General features: G+C 40.0%; 1 protein-coding gene across 2 annotated transcripts in view; it reads right to left on the reverse strand.

Moving 5' to 3' along the window:
- Window positions 1-233: 233 nt before the first annotated feature.
- LOC124277393 (paired mesoderm homeobox protein 2A-like) overlaps window positions 234-25,719 on the reverse strand; it is a 35,171-nt gene continuing 9,685 nt past the window's right edge. Inside the window, exons 2-5 of one of the 2 annotated variants that reach the window (XM_046713072.1) lie at window positions 3,809-3,853; window positions 2,791-2,990; window positions 1,946-2,153; window positions 234-823 (exon numbers count right to left, since the gene is read on the reverse strand). In XM_046713072.1, coding sequence (XP_046569028.1) covers window positions 633-823; window positions 1,946-2,153; window positions 2,791-2,990; window positions 3,809-3,853 — 644 coding nt within the window. In that variant the 3' untranslated portion in view covers window positions 234-632. The remainder of the gene's footprint in view (window positions 824-1,945; window positions 2,154-2,790; window positions 2,991-3,808; window positions 3,854-25,719) is intronic. The other variant, XM_046713073.1, reaches the window with a different exon arrangement.

Raw genomic sequence — 25,719 nt, forward strand, 5'->3', positions numbered from 1 at the left:
TTTGTCGTGTACGCTACACCATGTCAAAATGACAACTGAAGTGCTCATTCACAGGACGAGTGACACGTTTGTAACAGACCTGAAGTACATTAATCGCTTACGACTCCACTGACTGCTGTTTGTAGATTGAATAAATATGCTGCAGTAACTATTCCATAATGGCATATTTAAATATTTAGTGAATGCCGGACACAGGGCAAGCCTTCCTTTTAAGCTGAATTAAACTGCAATACTGAAAGATGACAAATTTTTAATGGCACATAAATGACAATACATGTACTGTGAGAACCTACTCTATGTTGGACGACAGATCACCACAGCTAGCAGCTATATACACTATAAGAGCTAGCTCCACGCCGAGCTGCTGCTGTTGGTATGTACATCTCTACACGCCAACACTCCGTACCAGGCCATCCCAACCGGTTTGCCTTCAGAGATCCGGTTTTGTCCGGAGATCGGACAACTTCCGGCATCTTCAGAGTAGAGGTCAAGGTCACACCTTCAAATCTGCGCCAAATCATGGAGTCTCTGTTTGGCTTTTTTCCGTGACCGATGGCCATATATTACTCTGTTATTTTCATGACGTCACAAATGACGTCATCGCAGTTTCAATAGTCCACAAAATGTTGCCATTAAAACAACATTCCGGCTGTAAGTGGCGGATTTTTATCCAATGAGGTAGCGGGGTTGTAGTCTGAGCCAGAGTTGCTTAATACGCTGGAGTAGGGTCCATGAAGCGATGGGGGTGTCTGGTGTCCCGGAGTTGCCTTGCTTGGGGCTGGAGGTGGACTCGACCATTTTGTGCTGTCAGACTGGACCTTTCCTGGGAGGGGAGCGAAAAGGAGGTTAGTCAGGTGCCACGTGCATATCACTGATGTCATAAATGTCATCAACAACTTTGACATTTGACATTTTCTACACATTTGTCTTTGGCTACGACAACGGAAATTAATTTATGGCTTTTGGTGCCAATCAAAAGCCACCTCTTGAGATTGTAGAATATTTGAAATATTGTGACAGACACTTTCAACTTATCAAGCAGATGTCCCAGCACCCCCAAGTGTTATAACAAATGTCACTTCGGTAGACAGTCTATCTCACTTGTCTAATATTGCATGACGTGTTTCCAAACGTTTCAAATCAGAAGGAACCCGCCCACATGTGCAGGGAAGACATTCTGAAGGTTGTGTGTCGCCGATGTCTTTTTATGTGTCTGTCCGTTACAGAATACGGCAGGGGATGTTGTTTAACGCCGTTGTCAGTATTCCAGAAACATTCCAGAGGAATGGAGAACAGCGTGTTGACCAACCATTGGGGTACAATGAAATATAATCGGCAAAGGCATAGGCAGGTTAGCCTGTCCTCATTATAGTCGTCCAAACAAGCATACGGGACAAGGGACCTATTTTTCCCGGTCTTCCAAAAACATTTTCTTTTGAGATCGCCCTGAGCATATTTAAGTCTTCATGTCCACCCGATACAATGTTGTGAAGATATTGAAACCAAAAACCCAGACCCGAAATCAATCTAGAAGTGTTTGTTTGTTTGACACCGGACTCAGCACTATTCCAGCTAAATGACGGCGGTTTGAACATAATGGACTGGGATGTTATGATCATCGATCAACGGATACGATGACATCAATCAATTAAGTCAGCAAGCCTAAGCACCAGACCCCGTATATCTCCTCTTAAGACAAGACTGGATTACTGAGGACCAATGCCAACCCGGATCTTCGTTTGGGGTCATAGTTGCGTGGCTGCATGAGATATGTTGAGGATTACTATCAGCCGAATTGAAGTAATTTGTGAGTGGACTAAAGTGGACCTCACGTCAAGAATGAACGTCAATTGTAAACATTTGGACGGGGATTGAATCCAGGTCATCGGCGACAGACCGGATTATCCATTACTATAAAGCATATGCAGAAGGGGCCCAGTTGTACCTGATTGGTTCGTTGGTTCTTCCATTGACTTGGGTTTGTCTTTATTGATGTTGTTATTGTTGTTGTTATTGTTATTGTTGTTATTTGAGTTGTTGCTGTTGTTGGCGTCTTTATTACTGGAGTTGCTGTTCTGCTGTTGTGACGTCTGCTGTTGTTGCTTCATTCGCTCCATCTTCCGGAACTTCGCACGCCTGTTCTGGAACCACACCTGCGAACAAACAAGAAAACGTCATCATCAACGTCCGAGTATCAAACAACGTGTATCTACGCAGCGATTTGTAGTGTTTGTTTGTTTGTTTGTTGTTTAACGTTACACTCAGCAATTTTCCAGCTATATGACGGCGGTCCGTGAATAATCTAGATAAATTCCGTAAATAACTTGACATCATCAACCAGGCCAACTAGCCTAACCACCCGATACCGTTAGACGCCAATTATGACAAGCATGGGCCACACACAGCCACCATTTAGCAGGAATATTGCTGAGTGTGGCGTTAAGCAACAAATAAAGAGACAAACCTTCACTTCATACTCTCTGCATACTCGATATCAGTACATCCACAAGGCACCTTGCCTCTCTTTAAATGTTTTCTCACCCCACACTCTCTCCCCACCTCTGGCTTCAGTAAAGTACCCAGCCTCTGAACACACGTGTCCTCACCCCCACAATACCATCAGTGTACCCAGAAGGCACCCTGCCTCTGTGTAAATGTAGCCTGGGCCTATGGCCTCCACTACAAAAGAAAGAAATATTGACACATGACCTCAGTAAACCCATAAGGCACGCTGCCTCTGTGTACACGTGTCCTCGCCCCACCCATTCTCTACTGACACTCCCTACCCACCTGAACCCTGGCTTCCGTAAGGTCTGTCTTCATGGCGATCTCCTCACGGGTGTAGATATCCGGATAGTGAGTCTCGGCGAACGCCTTCTCCAGTTCCTTGAGTTGTGCAGAGGTGAAGGTCGTCCTGATACGACGCTGTTTCCGTTTCTCGGGGTTCACGGAACTCTCGTGCGCATGCTGGTACATCTTGTAGGGCAGACCTGCAGAGCAAACATCGAACGTCTGAATACATTCAAGACCATATTTACACATGGTCGTTGTAGAAAACGTAACAATCGACGTTAACCAGCCTTGAAAACTAGGCTGTCATACCGACCACCTAACATCGTTGTGATATAGCATACTAATATGTCAGCGATAACGGTTTTGAAAATCATATATGACTGGTCCTATGTGTTCTTAAATTATGACAAATTGTTTCACAACATTAGGTATCCACCGTATTGGAACCACAGTGGGGGCGTTCTGCACAAGTTAACAAACCAGCTTGAAGGTCCCTGACGATTAAACTCATCGTTTTAAAGGGGTATTTCGAACTCACATAATGCTTCCAGTGCTGAAATACTTGGTTTGTTTTCACAAGCTTTAACTCTCTAAGGTGTAGTTTATCTCACTGATCCATGGTATGGAAGCTAACACAGGAACAGCTCCCTTGTGTTCATCGTATACAGATAGTGCTTTGTGAACTCAACGTGAAATAAGGAAAACCAAACAGTTCTAACAATCTATTGCTCAGCTGACGCAACAAATAGATCAGTAATGTTGTGTTACAGGGATGCAGGCAAACAATAACGGTTGACGTGAATAGAGCATGCAACTGCGTTGGTTGCTAGGAAACAACCCGTTGATCCAGACAGAGAAAGAGTACATATATGAGATGAGGAGATGACAACATATAAAGGGTGAAAGTTCTCCAACAGATTGGTAAAGAGCACATCCGAAGTGGCGACAACTGGGACGGGTCAAGACGGGGAGAGGATAACAGGGGCAGAGAGGGGAGATGAACGATGTTATTCACCTCGGATATGTCCTGCGCGTGCCTGCTCACCCTGGCCAAAAATTCCTGAAAGTACAAGGTCAAAGGTCAGCGACCAACGGCATAAGACATGTGACTAAAACAACATTGGTAATTTTGAGTGTGGGTGAAAACGCGTGCAACCATTATTTTTGAGCATTTCAATACGGAACGACACTGTTTTTTAGAATCGGTATTTCGGTTTTTAGCAGGAGAAATTGGGCTGTTGTCTTCTCGTGCGAAAACAGACCACTCGCTTAGACCTGTCGCCCGTGCTGAAAGATGCAAGTGATATCTCCGCTTTCGTATGTTGCTGTTTGTACGTATTGTTTAGCCACGTACAGCAATATTCTACCAATAATGGATGGCAAGCGCTTAATAGTCAGAGCCAGAGTGAGTGAGTGGGTTTTACGCCGCTTTTAGCAATATTCCAGCAACATCACGGCGGGGGACACCAGAAATGAGCTTCAGACATTGTACCCACGTGGGGAATCGAACCCGGGTCTTTGGCGTGACGAGCGAATGCTTTAGCCACTAGGCTACCCCACCGCCCCAGCTAGAGCCAGACTAACTAGTGGTTGATATTATAAGCAGCGATCCATGTCGTTAGGGCGCGATGATCCTTATCAACCGAGAGTGCCCATCCGATCCAATTTAGTCGCCACTTGCGGACCATTAGCAAGCACTGCAGTGTTGATGTGATACGTAAAGAACAGGGTCTTATGTTACGACAAGACCCCCTGAGTGTAGGGACAATAACGGTTGAGGAAACCAAGACATTGTCCCATTACAATGATAAAACTTCAATGTATATTTCCCCAGCAGTGGCAAACTATTTTACCATTGAGCGCAATCAAACAATATATCAAGTTTCACCATTTACTCAATAACTTGGACGTCTAGGTTGTAACGATTATGTTATTTATGTTTTGATTTCAAGAAAATACAGTTATTTAAAGCCAAACTTAAACATGCAAACACATAATTCACCACTTTAACATTTTTAACTATATTATTATACACATTTTGCAACTGTATTTCTTAACAAAGTCGATTTTATATCTCTCACACTTTGTTAAATTATTTAAAAAGTCCTCCCTCCCAATGTAAACATAAAAATCAAAAGGATGCTCCGTGACCAAAGAAGAAAATGGATACATGTTGGTGTCTACAATATTTTTAATTACAAAAAAATAGAAATCATAGCAAGCAAATCTTTATCATTTTAGATGAAAGATAACAAAACACGTTAAAATTGAAAACAAAAATTCAGTAATGAATGACAAACATAAATAGTATGGGTGTAGGTACTGTACAACGTAGCACTATTAACGCCATGTGCACGCCGTCCTCAAAACCAAAATAGTATTGGGTAGGACTGTTAAAATGTTGTTTAGACAATAAAGGTAGTGGTAAGATTGAATTGTGGATCTGCCCACTGAGATGTTTAACAGGTAAGGGTGAGTCGGGCCAGGGCCAGATCCTTGAACAGGCGGGGTGAGCAGTCGCACAGCAATACCTGGCAAATTCGACGGGACAGAAATTGCTTAAGAAAAAGCGAAGTGTATAAAGGATAGAATTGAGGATGGCTCGGGGGGATGTTGGTTAGGGATGGGGAGAACATTACTCAGATCGAGATGTAGATCGAGATGGCTGAGGTTGGGTATTACTTGGTTCATAGTGAGCAGTTGAAAGACTAAGGTTTGATATTACTCAGATCGAGATGTAGGTCGAGATGGCTGAGGTTGGGTATTGCTTGGTTCATAGTGAGCAGTTGAAAGACTAAGGTTTGATATTACTCAGATCGAGATGTAGGTCGAGATGGCTGAGGTTGGGTATTGCATTGGTTCATACTAAGTGATATTACAGTTGAAATGACTAGGTTGGGTATTACTTGGTTCATAGTGAGCAGTTGAAAGACTGATATTACTCAGATCGAGATGTAGATCGAGATGGCTGAGGTTGGGTATTGCTTGGTTCATAGTGAGCAGTTGAAAGACTAAGGTTTGATATTACTCAGATCGAGATGTAGATCGAGATGACTGAGGTTGGGTATTACTTGGTTCATAGTGAGCAGTTGAAAGACTAAGGTTTGATATTACTCAGATCGAGATGTAGATCGAGATGGCTGAGGTTGGGTATTGCTTGGTTCATAGTGAGCAGTTGAAAGACTAAGGTTTGATATTACTCAGATCGAGATGTAGATCGAGATGGCTGAGGTTGGGTATTACTTGGTTCATAGTGAGCAGTTGAAAGACTAAGGTTTGATATTACTCAGATCGAGATGTGAGTCGAGATGGCTGAGGTTGGGTATTGCTTGGTTCATAGTGAGCAGTTGAAAGACTAAGGTTTGATATTACTCAGATCGAGATGTAGATCGAGATGGCTGAGGTTGGGTATTGCTTGGTTCATAGTGAGCAGTTGAAAGACTAAGGTTTGATATTACTCAGATCCAGATGTAGATCGAGATGGCTGAGGTTGGGTATTGCTTGGTTCATAGTGAGCAGTTGAAAGACTAAGGTTTGATATTACTCAGATCGAGATGTAGATCGAGATGACTGAGGTTGGGTATTACTTGGTTCATAGTGAGCAGTTGAAAGACTAAGGTTTGATATTACTCAGATCGTGATGTAGATCGACATGGCACAGGTTGGGCATTACTTGGTTCGTAGTGAGCAGTTGAAAGACTAAGGTTTGATATTACTCAGATCGAGATGTAGATCGAGATGGCTGAGGTTAGGCATTACTTGGTTCATAGTGAGCAGTTGAAAGACTAAGGTTTGATATTACTCAGATCGAGATGTAGATCGAGATGGCACAGGTTGGGTATTACTTGGTTCATAGTGAGCAGTTGAAAGAACATTATATTGATCGAGATGTAGATCGAGATGGCACAGGTTGGGTGGTATTGCTTGGTTCATAGTGAGCAGTTGAAAGACTAAGGTTGGATATTACTCCGATCGAGATGTAGGTCGAGATGGCTGAGGTTGGGTATTACTTGGTTCATAGTGAGCAGTTGAAAGACTAAGGTTGGATATTACTCAGATCGAGATGTAGATCGACATGGCACAGGTTGGGCATTACTTGGTTCATAGTGAGCAGTTGAAAGACTAAGGTTGGATATTACTCCGATCGAGATGTAGGTCGAGATGGCTGAGGTTGGGTATTGCTTGGTTCATAGTGAGCAGTTGAAAGACTAAGGTTGGATATTACTCAGATGTAGACGTGGATCGAGATGGCTGAGGTTGGTTATTACTTTGATCAAAGTGGGCGACAGGGATGACTAGGTTCGAAGATGGATGAGGCTTTTGTTAAAACATAAACCACGAGACGAGTAGTGACCAATGCCAGGATTTAGGCAGGTCAAAGAAACTCAAAAACAGACTAAAAAACCACGTGCAAGTGACTTTTGTCATTGCACTTGAAATATTTCTGACGTCGCTAAAACTGATACAGAATATTTTCGACAAAAATTGTCACATCAAAGACTAAAATGAAGTAAGTCGAAGAAGGCTGTCACAAGAAATGCCATAACAAAGTAAGCAAGCAATGAACACAGACTGGGATATTAATCACAGCTCATATGCCAATATAATGGGATACACCAACAACACAACTGACAGGTTCCAGCAAGATTAAAGCAAATCATAGCGACCACTTGTATTGCCAAGTGGACCCGAATAACCCATGTAAATACGCGTACGTGTGCACTTTAAATAAATGGATTTAAGCTCCAGGGGATGAATATTCATGATTGAACTGGCTAGCACCATTATTTTGCCTTAAAATGCGCCCTGCTATCCGCAAGATGGAGCTAAACAAGCACGGAATCTGCACTGCAAAAGACAATCTAGGAACCAGGCAAGAAGAGAGTGTCCATGTTCGACATTTCGCATATTTTGAGTCTGAACTTGTTCCGTAAATATTCATTATGTTGTTGGAAATAGAAGCAAAAAGGCGAAAGGCAATCTGCAGGTAATCTTTTGGAACCAAACATTTTGGAATAAGGACACGTAAAGATATTTAGGCTATAAGTAGGCGTAATTGGGCTAAAAATATTGGGTATTTTTTGTTGGTATTAACATTTGGTACGATTTTTTGGCATCACATGGCGAATATGCAGCAAGGTGAAAAAATCTGTTCGCATATTGAAAAAAGCTATAACAGTAACAGATTCACAATCGGCCATTTCACAGAGCCCGCTTCTCAATCACAGAAAGAAGAGGGCATGGAAAACACACTGGCAGAAAATAAGGTTTATCTCTACAAATCTATTTGTGTACTTGTCAGTAGCATCTACAAGCGCGAAGCAGATCCTGTTGGCGAGAAAACCCAATGATATTATGGATACATGTTCTTTAACGTCAATTCTAATACCAACTATATGACAAAATTTTGCTTTCATTTTTGCTATCCTGACTGTTGGCTAATTGAGCAGACTTTGTTGTCGTCAGTCCCTGCTTACATCTCGTAACTAGCGCATGTTTACTTTCGGTCTCTGTCACGTTCGATTAGGGTCAGCTTGAGGGATGGTAGTCTTCGCCGCAAGCAGAGGCAGGCCATTATTCCACAGAGACTCCAGAAGAACGGCCTCCTCGGTGGCTATCACTCACAACCGAATCGATAATGTTCGCCAATCCGGGTTATTTATTTATCGTGCGTTTATCAAATCAATTCCCTCTACAGAGTCTGTTTCTCTTTATTTGTGGGATCAAAATTGGAGAAATGGAATGATTTGTCGACCCCGGCAAAATTAGATAAGCTGAATCGGGCATCTGGTCTTCTTCATCGCAATGCTGATACGTCTAGAAGCAAGTCCCTCTGCTGGTCCGGTGCTGCGCACTGATCGTATCTTGGCTGATTTCGTTACGACATGCACACCCTTCGTAATTACGCTCCTCACAGTTATCGCTTGACCAACTATCCGGAACCGTTGCGTGAGCATTTCTGTCCTGGACTTGCCATTTAACGTTCACTATCGAGATCAGAGCATTACAATGACTGTCGGAGATAGTAATTAGTGACAGTTAGATAGAAACTGCTGGTCTGTCACGAAAGCAAGATGGCTGCGCGGTTCCCACAAGACACCGCGCGCCCCTTGATGTTGCAGCGGAATGACCTTTATCCGCGGGACGCGTGTCTGGATGTATTTGAACGCAACGTACGCAGTCATCGTAACAACATCGGAGAGTCACATATAAAAGAGGCAAACACGATAAAGGACTGTGATTCTTGTTCACCGAGCACGCCACGTGTCCCTTGGCTTCAATGCGGATGCTTTATTAGATGAGACAAGCGGCTACGAGGCGGGACGAATTTTGCAGTCCCTTTTTAATAGTATAAATTTAATAAAAGTGCCTAATAAAATAAATATTGCACAACAAACCGTTAACCATAATTGAAAATGGAAACAGTTTTGATCCAGAATTAGGTACATGAAGTCAACGGGCTCCACAAAGCCGACAAAGGTTCGGCTTGACGGAAGTGACCCTTCAACGTGTTTAATTATGCCGGCGCCATGTATCTCTGAAACCGCCGTGTCGCAGGGTGACGGTGGCAGCGTGTGAGACCAACTCGTTTGATACATGCATTGAGAACCACAACAAGGAACCATACATAGACATGTAATTGCCCCGTGTGAAACCCTTTGTAATTATGCACCCCACACTTTAATCAAGACGCCAAACAAGCGATATACGTTTGCTCCCTAAAAATAGCACCATTTGTAACGAACTGCATTAAATATTCATCCCCACACCTGTGACCGGGAGGTATAAAGTGAAGACGAATTATGCCGAAAGACAATTGTGTTCGGTTCCCTTGCTACATGAAATGGGACAAAGCGCCAAATGTATATTTGTTTCGAGGTTTTTTTCCTGTTTTGTTTAACAGGTATTGCCTCATTTTCAAAATTGGACGATGGCGGTGGAGAACTCAGACCTGAGTTGTCACGTGATATAGGACACTGTGACGTCAGAGTCGGAGCTATCCCCGGCTGATTTCGATCAGGTCTCGTGGGATCTCGTTCAAGAAAAATTTATCTTGATGGGCGGGTTAGCTTTTATCAGGCTGTGCTCTCAATGCTGATTATTCTACAGACGGTTTATTGCATAAAAGTACAATATTTCAGCGCCAAGTCCCGCGGGGCTGCGGCTAATTCTGTTAAGAAAAGGCTCGAATCAGCGCTTGTGACGCAAATTGGGTTTCACATATTGATATTAGTTTTATATTCTAGTAATAAGATTAGGTTGGAGAGGTTTTCAATATAAAATGCGTGTAATTGTTCGCAGAAGCAAGCCTACATGGAACTCTTCTGAGATTGAGGGAGAAAATTAAACGGGCACTTGTTCCCCTTCCCTCAACCTTAAAACTCCTCTAACAATGGCGGACTAAGTTTTGATTAAATAAATTTCCAATTATTCGCCAAACGGGATGACACCTAATCTATCAGAATCGTCCTGGTTGATATTCGCACTAATACAATCAAGCTGTTTGGGCGACCGGGGAAATAAATTACGATCTACACAGGCGATCACAGAGCCCTCTATATCAAAGCGCCTGACGCTAGGGGGCGCTCTCAGTTGAGAATGATTTAAAATCGGAATTTGGTTTAATCCGGAATCGATGCTGATCACATTTGACTCACGCGTATATTGAACATCGTCACCTCTTTAGCACCAGAATCAAGCACAATTAAATGAAAACCAACACCCTGGATCAACCAGCATGAGTCGGTGTTTGAGCGAGGGAGACAAGGTTGCAGACCCCAATTCAATTTGCTATCCGCGATTGTAAACCAGGCAGACCCATCCATCCGGGTATTTAAACTAGGAGTATCCTGTGTGTTATGGAACCAGACAACCCTGATTAGAAGAGGAATGGAGATATGGGAAGAGACACTATTTCGCAATTTGCTGTGTTTGTTTACGCTGAATCACCGATGGAGCTGGTTCGCAAAGTCATCAACGTCACTTCCGGAGCTGTCTTCTCAGTCTGTCATCAGATCCACATTAGTTGAAATGGTGATTAGAAAGGATTTGGCTTGCCCCAGAGACTATACTTTATTATCAGTAATGTAATAAGTCACATAAACAGAAATAAACCGAGAAACATTACAGGCCTGCCGTAGTAACCTTGGCATTTACTGTTTTATGGACATTTCTTTGAAGTTGACAGCTGACCACTTTCGCACTGCCCACAAGAATGACCGAGTATGTCGCCGAGTTATAATGACTCCTAACATGATTTTCAAACCACAACAATACATAAACATGCAAATCATGGCTCCCTTGGGACTGCGGGTACAGTTTTTAATTTTAATATGAGCACGTCAAGTTTGAAAATGACACTTTCTCATCTGTTCTCTTGATCTCGTTATAATTCTTTTAGAACCGTCTAATTCCGACCCCACCGTTTCCACAAGTTAAATTAAGTTACCCGACTTCGCCTACCCTGTTCATTGGACCCTATTTAGCACCGTCTCTCGCCTAACCCTCATCCACTCCACCAGCCCCAGCTCGAACCCCACCCAGCCTTCATCAACCACTGACCTCACCACTTGTCTAAAGGTCTCATCTACCCACGACCCCCCCTTCAGTCAAGAACAATACCACACACGACTCTCTTTACCCCTGACGTGGTGGGGTAGCCTAGTGGTTAAAGTGTAGGGTCGCCACGCCGAAGACCCGAGTTCGATTCCCCACATGGGTACAATGTGTGAAGCCCATTTCTGGTGTTCCCGTCGTGATATTGCTAAATATTGCTAAAAGCGGCGTAAAACCATACTCACTCACGTCACCCCAATACAACCCCCAGCCCCCTTCTCCCCTGCAACAAATACACACACCTGTGAGGGAGATCACCCCACTTACTAATGGGCACAAAGCAGCCCAGGTAATCAAAATCTACTCCAAACCCCTGGCGGCACATTATCTCATTGAGGTATCTATTTCACCGTGACTGTAATTGCGATACTACTCGTTTGCACTTCCGTGTATACATGCTTCTCTTGTCGGCCACTAATCTAATCATAACATCATATATATCGGTTCCTATTTCACCAGTGCGCTGATTTATACAACATTTGGGGTCGGAAAATGTCCAGTGACATAAATTTTGTTTGCAATTTAATAACCGTTGTATAAAAACGTATTTCAGGGCTCAGTCCTTAATAATATTCGACATATGTATGTCTTAGCTCTTTGAGCATGCATGTAGATTGGATGGACTAAAGCGCTGCATAAATACCCATATAATGGTAATCTGATATATTTATAGAACTTACTAAAACAACGAAAATAAGTTATGAAAACAACAGCAAATATATCTCTGTGTATTGTGTTTAATTTTAAACATTATTTGTAATGTGCATACAAAATTATTATAGAGCGTTCACCTACGATTGCAGCGAAAAATATCTGGCGAAGCGAAAAAAATCCCCATCTCACGTGCTAATTTTTTATTCTTTGCGACTTTGCATGCCGATAGCGTCGTCTGGGCCTATTTATGACACTAACTGGTGGACAACTATCTACACGCTATGACTGAGGGGCAGCGAGCTTCATATGGTATTTAAAAACATCGAAACAAAATATATCTGACGTTCAAAGTGAGCGGCCATAATGATTTGTCAGGTCGTAGTTGAAATAGTTACACTGGTATGATTGGACAAGCATTAACAATTACACATAGTTTTAAATCATACAGTGAAAAAGCATTAGTTAGTATAAACGAGAAACAGGATAAAATATTTTTTTTAAAGAATTAAACGAAAGAATGTTTGGCCGTTGACGATTTGGTTTACTAAAAAAACAGACTACAACAAAAAAATTATAGAATTAGAAATATATTATATCTTATAAATCTATGTAGAATCTTTTGTGTTTAGAATGAAAAGAGGCATTTATGTCACGCTTGTACTATGAGACCTAATAGACACATTGATGTATGTTGTGTTGAAGGGAATACAGTGGTATGAAATTTGCATCATCAACAAGAAAAGGCATAAAAGGTGCTCCAGTGTGCTCCCAGGACCGGAAGACTATTTCACAGAAGGATGCCAATACTGCGAACTTGGGACATCGACGTGCGTATGTCATTAAAACGTTTCTAAACCTGGAAGAAAACCATATCATTCAGTTCCAAAGTATCCCGTTGATAAATTCACGCCATATTCTTGTTACTATCGTTTTCCACCAAACATCAGTCAGAGTGTCTATAGTCGGGATGATCTCCAGTGTGATTAAGTATATCGATCTGATTTTATAAACTGTAAATTTGGAGATATTACAGTAAAAATGAATGAGACAAAAATAAACAGATTCGTTTTGTATTATTGGTGTTTAATTACGAAAAATCCTACATCCAACCAATAGTCTCAAAAGTATTTTTGGAAACAATTTGAGTGAACGTGAGCCCAAAGAAATACAATTTCCTCGAGTTCTGACCAAAACAGATTTCAATCAAGGGTCGGTGTTTTTGTGGGCTATGCTGTCTTCTTACGAGAAATAATTAATCCCGTGATTCCATTCAGAGGGGAAATCTGTGCCCACGTCGACAGTTTCATCTATAGGAGATATTTGGCTCTTGAGTTGTTACTTTTTTCAATCGGTGGATCTGTATTTCTACCACGGGGAATACAGGACACTGTGAAAGATCGCATCATTGCCACATTTAGATAAAACTAAGTATGCTAAAAACTATTGCTGTCGTAAGAATGCCAAAAATATTTTTCTAAATAAAAATATTAAGAATTTGGTAAAAACAACATTGCTCATATATACTGAAATATAAATCCAAATGACTTTGAAGATGCTATAAACTTCTTTGTACAGTAATGGAATACAAAACACGTAAAAACGATATTGCTTATACATCCCGTTATAAAATATCAAATCAAAGCACTTTGACAAAGCTGTAAATTTTCTCTTATTTGTACATTGATGGAATAAGAAAACACGTAAAAGCGATATTGTTTACGTAGCGTTATTAAATATGAAATCAAAGCACTTTGATAAAGCTATAAACTACCTCTTATTTTTACATCGATGGAATAAGAATCGTTTTCTGTTTGTTTCGTTATGTTTCTTTTTTTCCCCAAAAGAAATGTTATGTTTTTTGTACAATGTATCATTATGTATATTTGGTCTCCGGTCGCGCGAATACCGACTGACTCATTATCGTGCTCCTTCCTTTAAACTGGTTTTCTGCCGCCTTGATTTTTTTCTTTTCTTTTTTTCTTCAAGACACACTACATCATGTTGTACAGCGTTATTCGTCATCTCGCTAGTCGACAGCGGCATAACGGTAGAAAATTCGTTTCTCAATGTTAATGAATTCAAATTACTATTTCATCAATTACAAGCGCCAGCCCAAAGACCGCGCGCGGCTTGTGCTACGCTGTGCAATTTACCCCCCTCCGCGCGCCGCCTCCCCAAGGCAATGATACGGCGGGGCGTGGTTGCAGAGGGCGGAACAGCCAGGATTAATCAAACTTGCTTAACACACCGGTCACGTGACCATGCAGCAATGATACTGTTGTTGCGCCGTACAGTACACCCATATCAAGTGGGGACAAATTAAACCTATTCCCCCGTGACATAATTTGTCGCTGTCACGTGATACCGGGTCGAACGCGTGCCGGCGACGTGCGCGTCACGAAGCCAGGCGGAATCCACTTGGTCTTGAACGTCAGAGGCAGGAGGGGAGGGTGGAGGGGGAATTAATTGGGGGGCATGAATTCATGAGCGACGCTGTGTCCGATCTGTTTTCACACTCACATCTGTGCATTATTTTACCCGCGGGACGTCATTTCTTAATATTTGACAATTTAAGAATTAAGCGATTTATTAAGCATTACTGATTGTTTTTAGTGGTAAGCGTGTCACCTCCCCTGAAATCTGTATAGTCTTTCATTCATGCGTATACAATGAAAACATTTGTTCAATTGAATAAGAGATCTTTCAGGAAAAGTAACTATATAAACAACAGTTTGACACAATAGGCGGTACCTTAGATCTTTCACATTGTGACAATTTGGTGGCGGAAGATTCCAATGTAGAAAGTGTTAAACTACCAGATGTAGTATAGTAGTACAGATATCACTAGAAACAGCAGCAGTAGTAGTAATAGTAGCAGTAGTAGTAGTAGTAGTAGATGAAGCGTAGCAGCAGTAGTAGTAGTAGCAGCAGCAGTAGCAGTAGCAGCAGCAATAGTACTAGCAGCAGCAGTAGCAATAGTAGCAGTAGTAGTAATAGATGCAGAGTAGCAGCAGTAGTAGTAGCACTAGCAGCAGCAGTAGCAATAGTAGCAGTGGTAGTAATAGATGAAGAGTAGCAGCAGTAGTAGTAGTAGTAGTAGCAGCAGCAGTAGCAGCAGCAGTAGTAATAGTAGTAGTAGTAGCAGCAGCAGCAGCAGCAGTAGTAGTAGTAGTAGTAGTAGCAGCAGCAGTAGTAGTAGTAGTAGTAGTAGTAGTGCAGGTAGTAGTAGTAGCAGCAGCAGCAGCAATACTAGCAGCAGTAGTAATATATGAAGAGTAGCAGTGTAGTAGTAGTAGCAATAGCAGCAGCAGCAGCAGTAGTAGCAGTAGCAGTAGTAGCAGCAGCAGCAGCAGTAGTAGTAGTTAGCAGCAGCAGCAGCAGTAGTAGTAGTAGTAGTAGCAGCAGCAGTAGTAGTAGTAGTAGTAGTAGTAGTAGTAGTAGTAGTAGTAGTAGTAGTAGTAGTAGTAGTAGTAGTAGTAGTAGTAGTAGTTGTAGTAGCAGCAGTAGCAGTAGTTCGGTTTCTTGATTAACGCCGCACTCAGCAATATTCCAGCTATAAGGCGGCGGTCTGTAAATAATCGACTCTGGACCAGACAACCCAGTAGTAGTAGTAGTAGTAGTAGTAGTAGCAGCAGCAGCAGTAGTAGTAGCAGCAGCAGCAGTAGTAGTAGTAGTAGTAGTAGCAGGTGATGATGAAGAAGAGTGGAAGCAGCAGTAGATGTTGTCGTAGTAACGCTGTCTGCTGTTGTGGAAGATGCTGTGCTCAGCTTGTGTCAGGAAACAAGATATAACCTTGTTAGCCTCCACTAAACATCCTAATCGTGTTAGAACGTTGCAGACTCGAATTTAACTACGTTTGTGAAACAACTCGCTCTAACTCGATAACAACCATGTCACGATCACATTCAGCCACTACAGTCCAACCCAACCTCTAATCCAGCTTCTAAACTAATTAATTATAGTCTAATTTACGTTGTGTTAGGTTATTTCATGAATAGAGGGTTGAAATAGCGACACTCTAGTGTCCGGAAGCACTTAAAACAGTGAGTATTTCTTCCATTCAAATCCAAAATCAAAGTGATTCTTATACTTAATCTCAGAAAAAGAAATAGCGCTTCCTTGATGAATATTTACAACTAAGATGAGAGACTTGAATACACACATTAAGCCTATTATCATGGAGGTGCCATTTTTATGAAACTACAATTTCTCATACTGTTGCAATGTAACAAAGACCGATAACTCTGTAATCTGCATCTCATTTAACAGCCCAGTTGGGACTACAGCTGGACAACAGAAAACATTTCGTAGAGGAATTTAAAATATTGTCAAGAATGTTAAATGCATTTTACAAATATGAGAATACCCAACCCATAGTAAGTTTTTCGTCCACGAAAACATATCCAAAAAAAAACAACACGTGTACTGTTAGCAACTCATAAATGTGTTCTATATGTTTAACTTTGTACGTGGGTCGAAGACCTTTCTATTGAATAAAAGATTGATTGAACATTTGTATTGACTTAATCGAATAACAATATGTGGGAACAGGTTTATATTTTGAAAGGAATTTACACTGACGCTTATTTCGGCAATTTCATATTTCAGCATATCTTGATTAAATTAAAACGATTAGTGTAAGGGACTAGGGGAACAGTATGATAAAAACTGAAATACATTACATGTGCGCATATTCAAATTATCATCACGGCTCATGAAGATATATAGAGAGAACTCCTCATGAGTGAGTGAGTTTAATTTTACACCGCTTTTAGCAATATTCCACCATATCACCAGAAATGGGCTTCATACATTGTGCCCATGTGGGGAATCGAACCCGAGTCTTCGGTGTGACGAGCGAACGCTTTAACCACTAGGCTACCCCCACCATCCCAAACTCCTCATGAAGATATATAGACAGAATATAACATCCTAGACTATCTAGTGGAGGTGTTCACAGTTTCGCGAACACTTCCTGTTCTTAGTATAGGAATTCGCGATCTCAGATCGGATATGTCGGTCCCGTTTTCATTGGACTTCTTGTGACTTGCTACGCAGATGAACGTATTTATTCTCACAAAACAAATATAATTAGTTTATGCAAATTTTAGGGAGTAGCCGGAATTGTTATTCATCTTGTATAATTCGTAATAATTGTTATCTCTGTACAACAACGAGGGATATTTCGTTGATTGTTACAGTGCGCATGTCACTACACCCATGCATTTCCTTTTGATTCTCCCAAACAAGGAAGGTGAGCTACGGGCTACGAGACACATGACAAGGTCAGCCAGCTTTGATACAGCGAATGCCTCTCAGTCTCGGCAGCTATCAAAGTGTGATCATGTAGAGATCTCCACCAACCAATTAGCCATATTGCCCATTACGAGAGCTGGCCTCAGCGAGCGTGCGCGCGCGAGACAGTTGCCACGTGACCACAAGTAGCTGCGCCGGCGATGTGGCGCGGAACTAATCGCTGTAAAATGGCCATTTTGTGATAATGTTGGGCTGAAGATGCGCGGCGCGATAGCACGGTGTTTTCACACATTGGAAGTAGCTTCGATCATGCGTCCGCTTGGTGACAATTGTGATTAATCTGGACTAAACGTTCGGGGAACAGAAGGCTTGCAATCCCAATCTAGTAATTACAGTCCCAGATACATTAGCGGAATTAGTTGATCTTTTTGCGGGGTGACATTAAAGAGAGACCAGAGGCTGGGTGCACGATGTCATAGCTACCTGTCACGGGTTATGGGCACTCGCAGCTGGGCTGGGACACCCCAGAGTAACGGGGATGCGCCCGCAGGTTCGCCATCGCCACGAGACGAGCAACAAATTTGTATTTGCATATAAGCAATTTTATACAAAGTGGTTTCAAAAAAGCTTGAAATATATTCACAGTTAAAACAACACCATATCATTTAATCCATATCTAAACGTACCAGCCATTATGTGCTACAGCTGAAATTGGAGCATAGCGGTAAACAACAAACCGTTATTGTGTTGTTTTATTTCGGGTCTAACGGGACCATTAGCGTTTGTCAAAGTCAGAGTTAGAACATAAGTTTCACTTAGACTTGAGATTTTCAAACCAAATAGCTAGGAACAGTATATTTCTTTAAATTTCTGGGGCTATTAGCGTTTGTCAAAATCATAGACACAATATTGGTTTCAGTTAGAACTGATTATTTTAATTTAAATACGCAAAACAGTGCATTTGTCTAAATTTCTGGTACAAAGTCAAAATGGTGAATGGTGCACATAAATGGAACCGATGGTACACTTAAATCAACTGTGACATTCTGTGTACCTATCATCTTGTAAGTCATTTGAAAGCTTTGTAAGGTTGGCAGAAATTCTGCAGATTGACCGAACAGCGTGATATTAGAACTTGTGAAGAGTGCAAAATTTCCCTCCTTAACCAAACCTGCTGATTATGAGAGTTTCGTTGTTAACAATTCGGGGTGATTATGACGGTGGGCGCCTGCTTTGTTACTGTAGGTTGGGACATACGGGGGACATGGCCGAGGCGACAGACTTCAGAAACACTACACCCATGGTCCCTCCCTCTCCCCCTCCCCATCTCACTCCTACCCCATATCTCGCAAATTGATCACCACCCTGGGGAAATCACGCCCTCGTGAAGGTGAAAAGTGCCCTATTTAACTATCTTTTAATCGTGCTCAGTTTACACACATAATTGACAAATTAACTGATTAATTCTCACTGAGATGATATGGGGATTGCGAATGGACTGGGCAAAACCAGTCGGCCTTAACGGGAGAAATCTGCCACGCTTATCGCTCACTGACTCTGCGTAGCGACAATGCTCCGTCCTGTATCGAGAAACCAAATCTACGGATCTGTATTTTCAATGGCAAGCATCATATGAGACTGCAATGCTTCATAGGCCCCGTCTTTCCTGTATGATCTCGACTGCCTTTGGCTGGTTATGATATCATTTGTTTCAGACAACGCTATCCCAACACTCATGAACATCCGCCACACAAATAGCTTCTTACGAACACCACGTGTATAAATGACAATATTATTTTCTGTGTGTATACACAAAGTGAGACATAAATTTAATAAATGTCTGTTAGCAACGCGATGTCAATTTTAAATTATAATGATGATTAATCTGTTTACTTTGTGTACATAACACAGTCAATGTCTTGATATGAATAATGCTTTCAATGATGTAATCAAAACGGAATTAAGAGAAATTAACTTTTTCCTCAAATCCAAATTGCAAATCAACCTGTCTGCACACTTTCCACCATGTTTTCTATCAAGTCAGTACGACATTCCCGCGAGGTCAGCATGATATTTGATAACAGCGATGTTTCATAGGATTTGTACACCATCCTTCATGCAGGTGGCATCGTATCGTGTAATTCTATGCAACACCAGGCAGTCTGTGCAATGTTTTATGTGGTATCCATACAATGTTTCATGTTAGGTATATACAATGTTTCAATGTGTAATGGTTTATGTGGTATCCATACATCGTTTCATGTTAGGTATATACAATGTTTCAATGTGTAATGGTTTATGTGGTATCCATACATAGTTTCATGTTAGGTATATACAATGTTTCAATGTGTAATGGTTTATGTGGTATCCATACATCGTTTCATGTTAGGTATATACAATGTTTCAATGTGTAATGGTTTATGTGGTATCCATACATCGTTTCATGTTAGGCATATACAATGTTTCATGTTAGGCATATACAATGTTTCATGTTAGGTATATACAATGTTTCAATGTGTGATGTTATATGTGGTATCCATACATCGTTTCATGTTAGGTATATACAATGTTTCATGTTAGGCATATACAATGTTTCAATGTGTGATGTTATATGTGGTATCCATACATCGTTTCATGTTAGGCATATACAATGTTTCATGTTAGGCATATACAATGTTTCATGTTAGGCATATACAATGTTTCAATGTGTGATGTTATATGTGGTATCCATACATCGTTTCATGTTAGGTATATACAATGTTTCATGTAAGGCATATACAATGTTTCAATGTGTGATGTTATATGTGGTATCCATACATCGTTTCATGTTAGGTATATACAATGTTTCATGTTAGGCATATACAATGTTTCAATGTGTATGGTTTATGTGTGGTATCCATACATCGTTTCATGTTAGGTATATACAATGTTTCAATGTGTAATGGTTTATGTGGTATCCATACATCGTTTCATGTTAGGCATATACAATGTTTCAATGTAGTATGGTTTATGTGGTATCCATACATCGTTTCATGTTAGGTATATACAATGTTTCAATGTATTATGGTTTATGTGGTATCCATATATCGTTTCATGTTAGGTATATACAATGTTTCAATGTGTAATGGTTTATGTGGTATCCATACATCGTTTCATGTTAGGTATATACAATGTTTCAATGTGTAATGTTTTATGTGTATCCATACATCGTTTCATGTTAGGTATATACAATGTTTCAATGTTTTATGGGTATTACATCGTATTAGGTATACAATGTTTCAATGTTTATGTGGTATAATGGTTTATGTGGTATCCATATGTCGTTTCATGTTAGGTATATACAATGTTTCAATGTGTAATGGTTTATGTGGTATCCATACATCGTTTCATGTTAGGTATATACAATGTTTCAATGTGTAATGGTTTATGTGGTATCCATACATCGTTTCATGTTAGGTATATACAATGTTTCAATGTGTAATGGTTTATGTGGTATCCATACATCGTTTCATGTTAGGTATATACAATGTTTCAATGTATAATGCTTTATGTGGTATCCATACATCGTTTCATGTTAGGTATATACAATGTTTCAATGTGTAATGGTTTATGTGGTATCCATACATCGTTTCATGTTAAACATATACAATGTTTCAATGTATAATGGTTTATGTGGTATCCATACATCGTTTCATTTAGGTATATACAATGTTTCAATGTGTAATGTGTTATGTGGTATCCATACATCGTTTCGTGTAAGGTATATACAATGTTTCTTATTTGCTCTGTGCAATGATTTATATGGTGTCCATACATTGTCTATACAATGGGGGTTTTCATATTTGGTTTATTCAGTGTTTTGAATGAGGTATACTTAATGGTTTATTAGCTATTAAGTTCCATTTATAAAGAAAGGATATAAACTGCATCCACCAATGTTTGATAAGGCTAAATATTAAACAAAAGGAAACAGTTATTCGATTGTGATGTATTAAATAGTGGCATCATTGTTCAGCTTTTTATTCATATGATAAATTTGCAGTGTTTAGGCTAGTGGTTTAACCTGATAACTGTTATAATGTTTTGGTCAAATCCAATTTTCTATCATATACTTTCTTTTGCCCCGTAGCTTGCTTGCCTTTCCGTGTGATCACAAAGAATGGGAATGATGAATTCTATCAACAATATGTTTGAAATACTAAGGTTTAAAAATACTGCGTCTTGTAATCAATACTGTACGTTAACCTTACAAAGAAAATAAACAGTGAATACACATGGAACAAATATTCAAGGACTTATCTGGAATAAATGGGCAAACAATCACATTCAAAATATATCCGCCCCATTCCTGAACTGATCATAATAATAATAATAATACAAAATTACTATAGCTTTTGTGCACTTGAAACTGTATTGTTATTTTTTATTTCTGTAATTACATACGATTAGCAACACAAGAAAAATGCCGAGACAAAAAACCGTATTAGGAAGCATTTGTTTTAATGGACGTATCCACAAAATCTAACTGAACAAAGTACGTATTCCACATTTGTGTAATAATCATTCCAATGGCTAATTTTCAAGGTTCTTTTCCATGTACAATAGTAATGAATGTTATTATTTTCATCATGATAATCGTCATCATCAGAAACACCATGTTAGGGAGCATTTGTTTCATTAATGATGGAACAATTACCGTAAAACCACCAGTGCACCATCCAGGCTGTTATTTACATGTAATGCTGGCATGTCGTATATTCCGTTATAAATAAATACACACTGGTTTTCTTTTAAATAACAGCAGTGATTATATATTTGTTATTTGTGTTTTATTGATATTTTCTTTGGTAAATGTTAATTAACAATTCGTAATGTTTGAGAAGACCCCCATCGTACCCTGCTGCAGTGAGCATACACTTAAAAACATTACAAGCGGTATCTATACGTTACTGGACTGAAAACAGTCGCAAGAACACTGTATACTTGAGGTCCAAAACCCAACTTTGATACTCGTATCTCATGAACTCTTCCATATTTGTTTCATTGTAGCTACATCCAAACGTGGGAGCATATTTTCTTTTTCGCTTCACGATCTACAATTGTAATCATGTCTTGGATCAGGTCTGCTGTAGATTTGTCTCAATACATAACACTGTCTGTTTTTAAACTAAAAAAGAACTAGTACCAATATTACTATTCTGTTAGAGAGCTGAACATTTATCTGAAACTGAAGTTTGATAATAATAATAATAATAATAATAATAATAATAATAATAATAATAATAATGTGTCCATTTATATAGCGCCAAACTCCACACTAGGTATGCTCATAGCGCTAACAATCAAGGCACAGCGCATTATTACCCCGGCTTTGAACACTGTGTGTGTATCGTATATCAATACGGGAATTACAAAGTTTCTGTGTAATCGTTGTATATTTACTATATACTGAATTGTATTTGTTGTACAATAACATCGTATGGTATGTTTGGTGTGCACTGCACAATGACACTGTTGTGTTAGATTGTACACGAGCACCTTGTTGTATTGTTGTACACGAGGTTTGTTTTGTATACAGTGTACATGGAGATTGCAGTGTTGTACGCGAGCAATTTATTCTACCTTGTCTTTAGGTACACGTACTTAGACTTTATATTGTATTTGTTTTGTTGTACCTGAAATCTTTATTCTTTACTTTATTTGTTTAGCAATAACATATACCGTATACACACACACAGCTATATTTTTTGTGTACTTGTGATTGTATTGTTTTTCATCTGGCAGTTGGGGTTTTCATAAAGAACATATTATATGTTTTTCAATTGAATTTTACATTAGACAATAACGTGCGAGATGCTGTGCCTTGGTGTTAATTGTACAGTATCATGTTTCTTTCGGATTGAAATACATAATGGGCGAAGATCACATTCACAAATCAAGACAGATGACTGCCATGTTAAAAAATTCCAATATAATCCATTAAGGTAGACAACATACAATGTAACTCATGTACAATGTACACTGCTGGACAAAAGTAAGTATACATTTGAAACAATGGATTTGACCAAATATTACAAACGTTATCATGAAGGAAGTAGGGTGAAAACAGTCGCCGGGACACTGCGAAATTAACGTCCAAACACAACTATGATCTTGTATCCAATACATCACCTTTTCTTGTTTGTTTACTTCGTACTGTCATCGAGACCTACACACCATGTATATTTGTTTTTGATCGGCAGTGTACACATTTGTTTCAGATCGTATTACGGATCTTTTCGACAACACTCTGCCTGGTACACCGGATACTATACATAAAAACAGTCATAGTTGCTTTGCACTGATAAATCTTGCATCATATACTGTCATGTGTGATGTAAACATTTCCTTTTAAAATCATCAAAACAATGGATCAGTTGATGACAATATTTTTCAAAGTATCGAATAATCCATCACTTAGCTACCGAAATGCAGTTGCGTCATATTATGTTAAACCTGAACACACTGTATCGATGGCCGTTTGTCTTAATGAATATACATTTGTATAAAGCCATTACAAAACAGTCCCTCGAGAACCGGCCAGCCATTGCGCATCTATATATACATTCCTCAAGGCAGGCATGGGCCGAAGTGCTGTACGTACATTGATTTTCTCCAGTCGTAGCGAGACGGAATAATCACATCACCAAGATTTCATAGCTTGTAATTTTACTCTAACGGGAACAGATGCCTTAAGATTCATATATGTATTTCCTGGACATATAAACGTTAGACTATCAGCGACCAGGCAACAGTATCTATTTGTTATCAGTGATTCTTTTTGGGGACAGATTTTTCTGTTTTCAAAATGCGTTATTGCTACCCATTTTTTCAAAGATAATAAACGTGAAACTAAAGCTTCAACAAACAAACGAAGCACTATATACATATTGAGAATGCTCTGAGTATGTTTACAATGTTGCTGCTTATTCCTTGTGTAAAGACAGTGCTGATGTTTGTTGAATTTAAGATTTACCACTCTCTATCTTTCACCAAACCAACCCCCTTTCTTTCCCCTTCCTCAACTCCACACCCTCAATTGTAGAATGTTCATGTTGAATTGTCTTAGCAATTTTACGACCCCAACTCTCATTCCTGCTCTTTACATAACATTGAGATAGTGGTAGCTATATCGCCCCTTTCCAACCACCCTCCTTCTATCCTACCGTGTTAACCTCTATCCACGCCCCCTCCCCCATACCCTTAATCGGTGATTTCAAATATTTTTCGTATAATGTAAATTCTTCATTCCTTTTCGAAACAACGTTGCACCAGTAATCCAAGATTTACCACCTGTTCTCCTCACACACACACACACACACACACACACACACACACCGTGTACCCCGTACCCCTCACTCATAGTTTGCCGACATGTTAATATTATTTTTATTTTTACAGCGATATCTTTCCAACTTCTTTGAACATGTTCAAACTGATTGTCTTAGCTTCCCACCCACTTCTCCCTACCCCCATTGTCAGTGACCTCCCCCGTCCCATTCCCCTCCCCGCCACCCTGGAGCCAGACCTGCCTGCGTGAAGGATGCCTGACAGAAGCAAGGTGAGAGTTGATGCAAAAAGCCACCGTAGTGTCGACTTAGCGCCGCATCGGCCGCGATCTGACAACGTCGGCGTCGCGAGTTTTTGGCAGTCCGCTTCTCATGAAGAAGCTAAAGGTCGCACACCGCTCTCTGAGGCCAAACATTGAATATTTCATTAGCTAGTAATTATTTCTGTTTTCTCCGTGTATACAGACTCCGGACAAGGTCCTAGATTCACAGGATCTCTAACGGTGACCTAGGTGTTTCGTTGTTTCTCATGCCTAATGGTGTTTCTAGTTCCACCAGTCTACCTTAAGGACAATATGTTTCTCAATCAACATATACTTGTAGCTGAAATAGTCAGGATGCGTATAATGGCGGTAAGGTATATTGGTCTCACACACAACGAAGAAGTACATACAATCATTAATAAATAATATACACATTGTTGCGGACAATATATATTTATTTATTGAGAGGATTGTTAGGCCAGGGTTTAGGGAAGAAAATTCACAAGTGTGTAATTTTGACGACATAATGCAGTAACACATAACGAGGAAATGTATACAACCATTGATATGAAAGATTCTTAATGTTGATAAAGAAATACATATTTAAACGAATAACGGTATATTTGGAACTGTTGGTAGTAATTAGTTGTATTTTTGATTAAATAGATATAGTCAAGACTTGTTTATTGCTTAAATGAAAATTTGTATACAAACGTTATTATCAAAAATACCTAAGGTTAGGCAAGAAATACACATTTCTGGTTTAAACATGTTTATTTTCTGAAACCTGGGTTGGTAAACAAGCATTT

Source organism: Haliotis rubra, unplaced genomic scaffold (genome assembly GCF_003918875.1).
Source record: "Haliotis rubra isolate DU_JTF1 unplaced genomic scaffold, ASM391887v1 Scf221, whole genome shotgun sequence".
NCBI classification, from domain to species: domain Eukaryota; kingdom Metazoa; phylum Mollusca; class Gastropoda; order Lepetellida; family Haliotidae; genus Haliotis; species Haliotis rubra.